Raw genomic sequence first — 12,081 nt, forward strand, 5'->3', positions numbered from 1 at the left:
TTACTCCCACTGGCTACAGCTTGTGCGACACTCCTCCGAATTTACCCGAGCTTACTTCCATCGGCTGCAGCTTGCACGACGCTCCTCCGAACTTACCCGAGCTTACTCCTATCGGCTGCAGCTTGCGCGATGCTCCTCCGAATTTACCCGAGCTTACTCCCATCCGGTGTAGCTTGCGCGACGCTCCTCCGAACTTACCCGAGCTTACTCCCATCCGCTGCAGCTTGCGCGACGCTCCTCCGAACTTACCCGAGCTTCCTGCCATCGGCTGCAGCTTGCGCGACGCTCCTCCGAACTTACCCGAGCTTACTCCCACTGGCTACAGCTTGCGCGACGCTCCTCCGAATTTACCCGTGCTTACTCCCATCGGCTGCAGCTTGCGCGACGCTTGTCCGAATTTACCCGAGCTTAATCTCATTTGCTGCAGCTTGCGCTACGCTCCTCCGAGCTCACCCGAGTAGCTCGGGTAAGCTCGGGTTAGTTCGGAGCACAAGGCAGGATGACAAAATGAGAATATTCTAGCTCGGGGTTGGTTGCATCTGGAGTAGTGCTTTCACACTAAAAGACGTCCGTGTACTGTGCACGTGAAAGAACCCCATGTGGTCGAAATTAATACGGAGCTCTCCGTGACATGCGGATTAGGGACGTTAAACCCTACAACGAATACAAGTGCAGAGATTCAGTAGATGCCCGGGCGGATCTACGGGCAACTCTTGAAATGTGTCGGTTGGGGGGGCCGGTTGCGCTCACTGTGGATCGAGCTGAAGCAGAGAAGAGGTTACAATTTCTTTGAAATAGGTTAACGCTAAAAAAGGCAAACACAAGGCGAGAGAACGACGACACGACACAGATGAGCGCTCTCACCTTGTGTTCGCCATTTTTAGCGCTAACCCATTTCAAAGGAATGCCTAACCGACTAGCCCAGCACCAAGTTTCACTGAAGACGTTACAAGCAGAGCAAAGGCGCATGCACTGGTTCAGTACTCTCTCCCAGCATTAGTTGATATGACTGGGAATTTTCGCTTTCATGATATCCTCCAAGTATAGAACAGGGCGTGCGACTTACCAACGTTGCTTAACTGGCTTCATGAAGACAAGGTTGTTGCATTGTTTCCGTGTCGAGTTGTGGGTGAAAATATCTAGTCGCCGGAGAAAGTGTACAGTGAAGATCACACACATTACGATGGTATCGCTGCACTGACGACAGTTTGCTCTTCATTTCTGGCACATGTAGTGGTGGCACTGTGACGCTTTGCCTGTTTGTCTGCTGTGTTTTTTTTTTGCTCGGGTACGCGTACACGTCGTCATATATTCTGTCTAGAAAAAAAAGGAACCCACTCTATAATGCTGACTGAGCCCAAGCGAGCGTACAAGCACTCCCTGTACTTCGGCACGCAGAATTCCTCACTCTTCTCAGAAACAGCTGACGCACACCGCTCCCGGCTTGTCTTTTGTTGACGTCGCAACAGCGCGTGCACAAACGCCGATATCAAATTCCTGGGTCGTTTCGCGTTTCTGAGCAAAGAGGGTGAAATTCGGGCAGCGGAGCTGGACTTCGGCCAAGGTAGGAGAGCTTTGTTTGCAGCTGTCAACTGAGCCACGTATCCTGTTCTCTGGATGAACAAGCGGTCAGGTCTGTCCCTATTTGCTTCGCGGCAACTGCACGGTGCGGTTAGCTGTCTCTCCGAACGCGGTGGAGAATACCTGCGACGTGACTACGCTTGAACTAACCAGTGGCGCGGGCCAGATTACATTACGCACTGGGAAAGTTGTTCCTTGTGCCATGTTCACATAGACAAAGCGAGGTGCTCTCGAAAACATGGCTGCTAAAAAGGAACTGTCGCATCTCTTCGCACGTGCACCGTTACTTTGTGTCAGGTATGTCAAGAGACAGTATTCTCATCGTTTCGAGAGCCAACATGCCCTGGGAACGTTGCAACAAGGGAGGCTGAAGCATTTGTCTGATAATAAGGAAGTGTTCTTTGTATAAGCACATGCAGACCGCGACTTCACCGCACAATGGTGATTTTTCATTGCTTGCCGAACTAAGGTGGGTGATGGATCTAGCTATAGATTCTATCCATGCGAGAGAATTTAAGTTGTCATCATGCAGTTTTCGATTTCTCCGTAATGAAATTCCTCGATTGGTCGAAAGAGGTCACTTGACCTTTTGACGTCATCACAACCTGCCCTGATGGGCCATCCTGATTAGTCGAGAGAGGTCTCTTAACTTTGTGACGTCATCACAACCTGTCCATCGTGGCAGGTGGAACCCTGGCCACCGGATTGTGAGCAATTGGCCCACCATGGCAGGCGGCAGGTGGACCCCAAGATTTGGAAGTTCGCCCACTCCCGAAAATTCCCAAGATTTTGGATGTAGACCCACTTCGGAAGATTTATAAGGTGGATTAGAGGGGATTAATTGTCCTATCGCATTTTCTTCTTTAAGATTCGGCTAAGAAGTCCCCAAAGTTTTTCTCGATGGCGGGTTAAAAAAAAAGTGGAAACAATTAGGCGTACGTACATTACGTGTGGGAAATGCCATTGCACTGTAATAAGCGAATTTTAAGAAAGACAACAACGCCTGTTTTCTTTATGTTTTCTGCAGTGCAGGTTGAGAGAAGGGGCTGGGGGAGGTGGCAGGTGCCACTCAACTTGACCTGATGGCGTCATAACTGCCCCGACCAATCAGAGAATTTCATGACAGACCACAACGCCGGCTCGAAGAATCAGCAGATTTTATGACAGGCCACAGCGACGTTTTTTTTTCCGTTATGAGGGTTCTAGTGCTACGGAATTAAAACTGATTGTGTGCCACTAAATCAATAGTGTCAAACATATGGAACCCCTACGCCTATAATAATCAAACTTAGAGAAAGTGCTGACGCCTCGCAGTTGATGTCGGAACATGTTATTAAACAGCTGTCTTAGAGAAACGACCAGCCCTGTTTTATTGCCGAGGTACAACGGGCAGTTCCTGAACACAGATGCGCTCGAGCCACGTACCCGTGCATGTCCTGCACAGCGCATGGTACAGTGGCGAGTAGAAAAAGATTAGTACAAGTGATCGATCATCGGAGCAGCGCAATGGCAAAGCTGGCCGTTGCGGTTCTAGAGCATGCCGGTTCTAGAGAGTTCCAGGCCGTTCCTACTCTTCAGTTTAAGGTGAGTTCAGCAATCATCGCCTGTGGAAAATTTTTTCCCATTTTTTTCCTTTTATATGAAAAGCCTGTTTACAATAAGAAAGTAATTAAATATTACAAACTAATACAATATTAAAAACTTGGGGCCTTCTTGATCAGATCTTTGAAGAAAAAATTGCGTTAGTGTTTGGAAGTTGGCCTAATTCTAAATACTCCACAGCCCCCACAGCTATGAGGTTTCCCTTAGGAGTTATCAGACTTTTGGACCACTAAAAGCACCCCCTGCGTGGTCGAAGATTTGGGAGCGGCCTGTAGTCAAAAAGCCTCATTTCTGGCTCAGGACACAGTCAAAATAATTTATTGCAGATGTAATGAAAAGATGTGTGCATCGGTACAAGAACTGCGTTGTAAAGAGAGGCGCATCCTGACAAAGTAGTTCTGGAATGTCTGTTTTTGAAGTACTTACTTTTTGAGCCATCTTCGAAAGCTCTGGGCCAGGTCGGTGTGAGAGCTGGTTGCCAGTATTGGGTCCTTTATTACGATATTTTTATATAATGCTATTTTCAAAACCAAACGTCACTGTAGTGCCCAGTCAGTTGCGTAGCTTCCCGGCAGAGAGTATCTGATGCAGTATAAGACAAGACAGTTAAGTGCCACGAAGAGAAACGCTAGTGCTTTGTATAGGGTAGTCAAAGCAAACTGATAAATAACTGCATGAAGAGAAGCGCTCAAGGAAGGAAAGAAAATTATTGCATATGCTTTCCATTTGGAATAACGCGGCAGATCAACGAATGGGTGTTAAAGGGTCACTAAAATGAGCATTGTTATCCACGTATGTTACAGAATGCTCTGTATGAGACGCATTCATAACTTTTGGCAGTGCTCCAGAGTTCTTGCTTACTTATGAAGCGCATTAACGGAGCACAGTACGGACGATTCCTAACGTCCTGAAGTACTAACGGGATATATTCTTGTATGTCATTTCATCCCTGTTGGCTTACTGGTTTTCCATGCCCTTTGCTAATGAACTTGACCAGGCCGAGAAAGGCGGTCATTTTTTATCGCAATGAGTGCAAGAAAGGTCGCCGATCAGGGTTTCTGCAATGACATCATTGACCGGGTTCTGAAAGCTCGAAAAACACCAGCAGCCACATTGAAAGCGTTTTTCTAGTGAAGATGCGAGTGAGCGCGCATAAAAATTAGAGGACGTTGCATATAAAGGCTATGAACTCAAGATTTTTAAAGCTAAAGAACTGTGTCCTTTTTTGTCTCATTAAGCAGCTTTTATTTTGAAGCAAACAAGAGGTGGGGGAGGAGGGGGGTGCTTATGGAATAAGGTGATATTTACGACTCACTCAAACTCAGACATGTGCTTGAACTGGCTTCAAGAGTGCTTGATCTCTCCTCTGTACAAGTGTGTCACCACCTTAATGATGACGACCCTGACGTCATCCCTGGTGTCGTAGCAGTACCAGCTACGCTTTTCCGCGACGGCAGCCATCAAGTAGACTTCTAGGGGTCTGCATTCGAAGCTGAAAAAACAAAAAAGTCCTCAAACCATTGGGACTGGTTTTTTGAAGGGCTAGGCATATATCCACTCCACCTTCTTGTCTATTCTTTGCTTCCATCCGTGACCAGACTCATTCGCTTATTTTTTCGATCATATGCTGCCAGCAGTATGTTGCCTTTCCGACCAGTTAGCCCGTTCTCTGCTGCGAGGCTTCTGTACTGGCTGTGAATAACATATTTCGTAATTTGCGCTTGTTTTTAGGCCATCCGCGCAAATACTGCCGTGAACAGTTAGGCATCGCGGGTTTCCCCCATTAGGGAGCGTCTGTCAGGAACTTCTGAGGGTCAGTCACGCCAAAGCCATCGCCAGCAAACAAGACCGTGGTTAATACTGCGTATTCTTTTAGCTTCCTTCATTCCTGTTCTTCAGCGACGCATTCAGGTGACAAGATAGCTGCAAACTCCTCGTAGCTGATGAGCCCGTCACCGTCCACGTCTGCTGCGAGCATCATGGCGTCCAATTCCTTATCCGTGACAGATTCGTTGACAGAGGACATCACGTGACGAAGATCCTCTGCGGTTATGTGCCCCCGCCTGTCCCGGTCGAAAGCCTAGAATAAAAAAAAAAGTAAAACAGTATGTTTGGTGGTGCACGGAATGGAGTCGCAGTGCAACAAAATGGCAGCGAAAATATTGAGAATAATTCTAGTAAGTTCAAGTAAAATAAACAGAGGCAGGGTTTTAACGTAGATAAACCGAGTAGGACGTGCCAAATTACTTGAGACAACACCGCCTCAATGGCAACCGCATGCAAGATCTTATCGTCAGCCGCTATCGGCAGCCGCGCGCATGGAGTAGAGAGGCGGAGGGGGTGCTGGTGCCGCGCGCTGACGGAGCAGCTGCGCAAGGCCTCTGACGCTTGTGCTCCGTCAAAGGTCAGAGGTTGGGGCTTCACACAACCGTCAGGTTTTTCACTTTGCTAGTGAAGTAGCGTTCTCGTGGTAAAAGACAGCGGCTAACCTTACAATGAACTGACCGCTAAAAGTGCAGGCGCTCTGCTTACGGCTTTAGGCACTCATGCTTAAATCGCGGGAAGGCTACTACGGCTATTATAAATATTACTACTACCACTATTACTGCTGCTCCTCCTCCTACTACTACCACTGTTGCTACAGAATTACTACTACCACTGTTACTGCTGCTCCTACTACTACTACTGCTACTGGTACTATACTATACCTGCTGCTGTTTTACTGCTGCTGCTACTACTATCGCCATTCCTCCTCCTTACACTACCACTACTTGCCACTGCTACTACTTGCCACTGCTACTACTTACTACCACCACTACTTACCACCACTACTACTACTACTACTACTACTACTACTACTACTACTACTACTACTACTACTACTACTTTTGATTTGTTAGCAGTCATCAGCAAGCACAAAAACACATATGAGGAATCCTGTTCAGGGTGTTCAGGATCATTCCTTCAAAAGAGGCCACTGCGTTTGTTTTTCAGGCACAACCGAAAAGTACTCACCCTGAAAAGCAGCGCAATTTCTCCCAGGCTGCTTTTCCTCCGAGTTTCGGATTGGTGCGTCAGCATTGCCAGAAACTCCGCAAAATCGACGTTCCCTTTACCGGAGGCGCCCGCTTCGGCGACCATGTCCTCGACCTCCACGTCGGTCGCCTCGTACCCGAGGGTGCACATCACGGCTCCGAGTTCCTGAGCGCTGATGACGCCGTCGCAATTCTGGTCGAAGAGCTCGAACGCCCGGCGAATCTTGGACGCCTCGTCTTCGTCGAGGGACTCGGCCACGTCGATGGGCGAGTCCAGGGACACCGACGAGTCACTGCAGACCGACGAAGAGCTGGAGCGTCGCGCCTCGTACCTAACTGGGCGCGATGGTGTGGAGCTTGATTCGGAAGCAGCACCAGAGTCCAGCGCGTAGCATCGATGCCACCCGTGTTGAAACAGCACGTTGAAGATACCTCGGCGCCCGGTCGAGTTGACGATCGCTGAACACCTTCGTACCCATTCGTCTTTAGCGTCTGGCAAGCAAGGCTTGAACGAGCCCACTGGGAAACTGTCGGTTGCAGGAGAACCGCGCACAGAGTCACCCCTACGGATTTGAACACGCCCAGTGCGCATTGTTCTCGCTGTGGCAAAAAGGGGAACAGCTTACTCGAACATCCAACATGTGGCGACTGCGGGCGCGAGTGCGTTGACGCTGTCTCTATATCTGCGCAGCTTCCGGCCGTGTTTTGACGGTTGCGGTCTGGTTTCGACGGCAAGGTAGGTGTACGCTCACTGCAGCTACACTGATGCGCAAGCGATGGCGCACGCAAAGCAGCTGTGGCGGTCCGGTGCTCGAGCACCGACGAGCTGCTACTAATGCACACTTATCACGAAGGTCACTGTGGTGTGCGCATGGGAGGCAAACGGGCGTAGGCCGTACCTGGTGCTGAATGACGCTCATTGGCTGAGCTGCCCTTGCGTCTTTAAAATGAAATCACTAGAATTTCCACTATCATCAAGTAAGGGGCTACTTGCCGTGGCAAGAATGGGCAGTTGTATGCTATTCCATAAAATCGCATTGATTGGATTTAGTTGCTGGCCCTGGGAACCTTTAGGCCCCAAACTAAATGTGATATTCGAGCAGATAAGAACTGCTATGTTAATTCTTGTTATATTTGTTCATATCGATATTAGGTAGTGGTTGCTCTTTCTTTAATCAAACGCTTGCAGGCCATTGGGCGCTGAGTCTCTTAGGTGCACTTTATAAACCTAACAGCTATGGGCACCCGGATTTTAATACAGTCGTTCTAAGGTAGCTAGCGAAAGCCACTGCAGCGGAAGGTCCGGAGAGGAACGTCCGACAGAGACTGATAATAAAGAACAGGCTGTAGCGAGTCGAAGTAAAAATAAAAAAAGACAGATGCGTTTGATTATCAACCGTTCGTCAAAGAACAGTAACTCATTTTTAGTACACGTATTCTGCTGTAAAAAATAGAAAAGCAGCACAGTATTATACAATGGAACAAAGTGGCCACCTTTCGCTTTGAGGCAGGCCGTCACCGCACATACAGCCAAGACCAACACTCCTCGTCTGGACGTCGCACATTTTAACTGATGGTTAGTAAAAATAGCCTGTGAGTGTGCATTCGTAATAGTTTTGGAGAACACCTAATTAGTATTCAAGTGAGAGGAGGAAAGCTTAAGCGATTTTCCTGGCAAAAAAATACTTATGCATATACGTTGTGCTTTAGGCCATACAATGACATGCAGTGCGCAGCCATCAGTGTACCTTCAGCAGCGTAAAGCTCTCCAAGAGCGTTGGTAGCAAACCGACTCGTGCTTTGTATTCACCGCTCGCGTTCACCGCAGTGTACCGGCACTGCAGGCCTTGTCTCGCGCCCACCGTTGTCGAATGCTCACGATGAACGGTACCTTCACTGAGCTAGTGCTCTCCTTGCTTAACTGGGCCTTGCTACAGTTTTGGAAACTATAGTTTCAACAGTTGTTGGTAGCAAGGGGCGCACGGCCTCTGCTTCGTACTTTTAATTTGTACGCAAGGATGCGGAGGAAGAAGGATGTCCGCTTTTCTTCTTCTACAAAAAAAATATTTCAGTTTGGCTTGTTTGTATTTTCTGTTGTCCTTTTTGCTCTTATACTCTTTCTGTACCCCTCTCCTTATATATGGCAGCCAACCGGACATTATCATTGGTTGTTCTTTACTTCCTTTCTCTCAATGCTACTGCTGACGTTACTAAAACTGCAAATATGGCCGTGCTGAGAGCGGTATATGTTGTCAGAAGTGCAGCCCTGTTCAATCGGCTTGGTCATATTGGGATTTGTAGTGGTACTGACTAAGCTAACATGACTAAAATGACATGCGAACTATTAGTGCGTCTAGCGCAAGGGCCAGAATAGTGTAGCCACTTTCTCCGCGTTGAATTTTATCAGAAGTAAAACTCTTCGAGTAGGGATGAAAGACTAGAAAGTGCCGTGCACATTAGCGTGTCATACAAAATCGAAATTCACTACACTCAAGGCCTTAACCCATTTATTAAGTTATTACGCTATGAGCGGCATGACACAGGTAGAATGATATGAAAGTTCACATTTCATCAACCTGTAGTCAATGACTGCTGTCCGTATATGAGGGAGAAACAAAAGTATTCGTAGTTTTTGTAGCGATACGCTATCTTCGAAATGTCTTTTCAGGTTCGACGCAAAAGTAGCAATAAATTTTGTACTTTAGTGAGATAAAAGTGCTTCCCTTGGCTAAATGTTTCATTGTACCAGTGCATTGTGATTATGGGTGGATGCGGCCACCTAGCGGATTAGAGAGGGGCTGAAGATTCTGGATATGAACAGTTTCGTCGAAAGATCTGGCACAAACCATGATGAATTGGCAGGTGCATAAATTGTTGCTCTGCCGTTCCTAGCCCACCAATATTATGTGATCTGTTCAGCTTTATACGGAATACGCAATACTATAGTTCCTCTATGCAGCTTGTCCACCTTGACAGACGAAACTTGAGAAACTATATAAACATATGCTGTTCATACACATAATCGCGATATAATTCACTTGCCTTCCCTTGCAGAAATTTCTTTAGACAGACTGTAGACTGTCCATATACTTCTGTCTATAAAGTCTATAGACTCTCTATAGACAAAACCTAGATATCTGTCTATAGGCAATACAAATCCTATAGACAGTCTAAAGACAATCTATAGATTTATGGCCATACACTTTCAGTAAACTTTTGCCTATAGTCTATAGACTATGAATAGACAAAAATAAATATGTGTAGGAAGGCAATAAAGTCTATAAGAAGTCTATAGACTGCCTATAGACCATTTTTGTAAGGGTTAATTCTCGAAGGGGATAAACATATGATCTAGATTAATAAATTCGATGTAATCGAAAGCTGGAATGAGTCAGATGGTTTTAGAACAAAGTCATCGTCTTTTTATTTATTGGAGATTAGGCAAAATGCTCAGTCAGAAAGTTGGAGAGCGCCTACAAACATATCGGGCAGAAATGCAAAATAGTAATGAGTTAGCCACTCAGCTTGTTTTAATGCACTTCAAGAAAATTATAGGAAAATGCCAGAATAGATCTAAAGGTGCAAAATTTTCTCTAGGAATATCGCCTCTATTTCACCACTGCTGTGCTTGCCAAGTGGATAAGAAATGTATGTTCAGCATTCACACGTCGCGCCAGATTGCCTCGTAATGTTCGGCGCTGCCGATGCACACTGATGCCACAAATGGCTCTGAGAACGTTCACCAGTTGCTCTGTGCAACCGCACACTTGCTGTCAGCATCAGTTGTCAGGGCAAGGAAGTATTTTTCGGACCGCAGCAACATTCTTTTCTGTTCGTTTTTTACGCGCATGTAACATGATGGCTTGGAAACGTGGCTCGCCTGTAACGATGCGACTCTTTCGGAAGCGGTGCAGAAGTTAGAACGACGGCTATGCTCAGCTGAGGGCGAAAAAAACTAGGATATTTTACGACGATAGTTTTGTCGGAGTAAATTTAGGAGCGCTGGCGGCGTTGCTCATGATCGTAACATGGAACTTGATCATTGCCAGGGCAACGGCATGGTAGTATCACGTGAATAATCGAAGGCCGACTGCAGGCATATATGCGCTATGAAAGTCATTCCTGTTTTCCGCTCCGAGCGTGACTTTTGACATGAATGTTCGTGAGTGGTCCGTGCGGTTTCAGGCTTTCATGACAGACTCCTGTGAAGCTGGCCTGTTGCGTCGAGATCGCAGAGATGAGCATATACTATCGCGCTCAATATGAGTTGCAACGCGCCGTCATCGACCGGAGCTGGCTCCCTCGTCTGCACCCTCAAACAATCACTCGGAATTCTGGGAAGAACTGCCATTCCAGGAAACGACCACACTCCCTCTCAGGAAACAGCTTGGTATAACTGAAATGCATTCTCTTTGACTGTGGTATTCGACTGCATCCCAACTACCATCGATAAGTTCATTATATATTTCCTGTTATTGACCCGATTAAGATTTGGACGAAATATTTGAAACTTAATTCAATTTCATGCAAGCGAATTCAGTCTCAAATATTTCGTCCAATTCTTAATTGGGCCAATAACAGGAAATATATAATGAACTTATCGATGGTAGTTGGGATGCAGTCGAATACCACAGTCAAAGAGAATGCATTTCAGTTATACCAAGCTGTTTCCTGAGAGGGAGTGTGGTCGTTTCCTGGAATGGCAGTTCTTCCCAGAATTCCGTGTGATTGTTAGAGGATGCAGACGAGGGAGCCAGCTCCGGTCGATGACGGCGCGTTGCAACTCATATTGAGCGCGATAGTACGTAGTGTTTTTAAGTCACTACTAACTAAAAGATGTACCAAACCATGGCCTTGGAAACTGTTCACAGCCACGGCGTTGTGGGCGGTACACTTTCAGCAAAGGCTGTACTTAATTCGCTCCATTGCCAAAACTCCGGATTACCCCAGTATGTACTGCGGCCAGTTTCTGTGTGTTAACAGACATATGGTGGCTGCCTGTTAGCTTCTGGTGGCACCTAACAACTTTTGTTGCTGCACCTTAAGTATTTTCTGACTGGCGTCTCCCATAGCCTGAGTCGCTTTGGGACGTTAAACCCCATAAAACATTTTCTGACTGAGCTGAGCAGTTGATGTGAGCAAATCAGGATGGCGCTTAAGTCCAAGAAGCTGGGGCTACAAAACTGATGCCGTTGGAGTGCCTTGTGGCGTTCTTCTACTTTACACTTAGAACGTATTATGCATCTTCAGATGTTAACCGTATTATTGACCAAGCTTCGCTATCAATAAACAGTTAAGCGATCGAAATTCACTAAGTGCGCCATATTTGGCCGTCGACAACACTACTTCCGTTCTACTTTAGCGATATTTGTCCCACATTTTTTTAGAATGTCATTTCGCTGCCGCATTTACTCATATAATAGACACACTTAAAAATTTTGAAAATTTTGAGGATGCATTGAATACACGGGGTAAGATATTGAGAAAAATGGTACTTTTTGAGAGCCAGACTAAAGGGTGCGTTCATTACGCGAGTGCGTGCGTTATGAGAGTAAATATGGCACGCGAAAAAACCTGCATGTCCTAAAAGAGACGACCATTTTTGATATTGCTGTATTCCGCTATATTATTACGACTGCTCTGGATTTCTTACACTCATTTTTAACTTTCTCCGTTTTTTTTCGGTTTTCTTGTTTATGGTTTCGCTTACTCGGATAACATGCATCGCTAGAAAATGGTGTAATATTTAAGAGGAAGATTTACGCAGGGAGATCATATGTGTAAGCACACACTGTCAGGGAAAAGGTCTTGGTGCCTAGCCACTGAATCTATTGAGATACAAACTGAGAATGTTAAAAGAGCA

At 46.4% G+C, this 12,081-nt stretch overlaps 1 protein-coding gene across 1 annotated transcript; it reads right to left on the bottom strand.

The window, feature by feature from the left end:
* Window positions 1–4,220: 4,220 nt before the first annotated feature.
* Window positions 4,221–7,241, bottom strand: LOC144123340 (calmodulin-alpha-like). Its single transcript, XM_077656193.1, has 2 exons — window positions 6,199–7,241; window positions 4,221–5,263 (listed from the first exon to the last, which is right to left on the bottom strand). Exons 1-2 carry the CDS (start codon window positions 6,808–6,810, stop codon window positions 5,066–5,068), a joined length of 810 nt encoding a protein of 269 aa, XP_077512319.1. The 5' UTR covers window positions 6,811–7,241; the 3' UTR covers window positions 4,221–5,065.
* Between the last annotated feature and the right edge of the window lie 4,840 nt (window positions 7,242–12,081).

The sequence above is a fragment of the Amblyomma americanum genome, chromosome 3, assembly GCF_052857255.1.
Source record: "Amblyomma americanum isolate KBUSLIRL-KWMA chromosome 3, ASM5285725v1, whole genome shotgun sequence".
Lineage (NCBI taxonomy): Eukaryota > Metazoa > Arthropoda > Arachnida > Ixodida > Ixodidae > Amblyomma > Amblyomma americanum.

Coding starts and splice junctions, on each gene's coding strand:
- LOC144123340 (XM_077656193.1), bottom strand. CDS start 6,810: ATGCGCACTGGGCGTGTTCAAATCCGTAGGGGTGACTCTGTGCGCGGT. Junction 5,264..6,198: donor AAATTGCGCTGCTTTTCAGG/GTGAGTACTTTT, acceptor TTTTTATTCTAG/GCTTTCGACCGGGACAGGCG.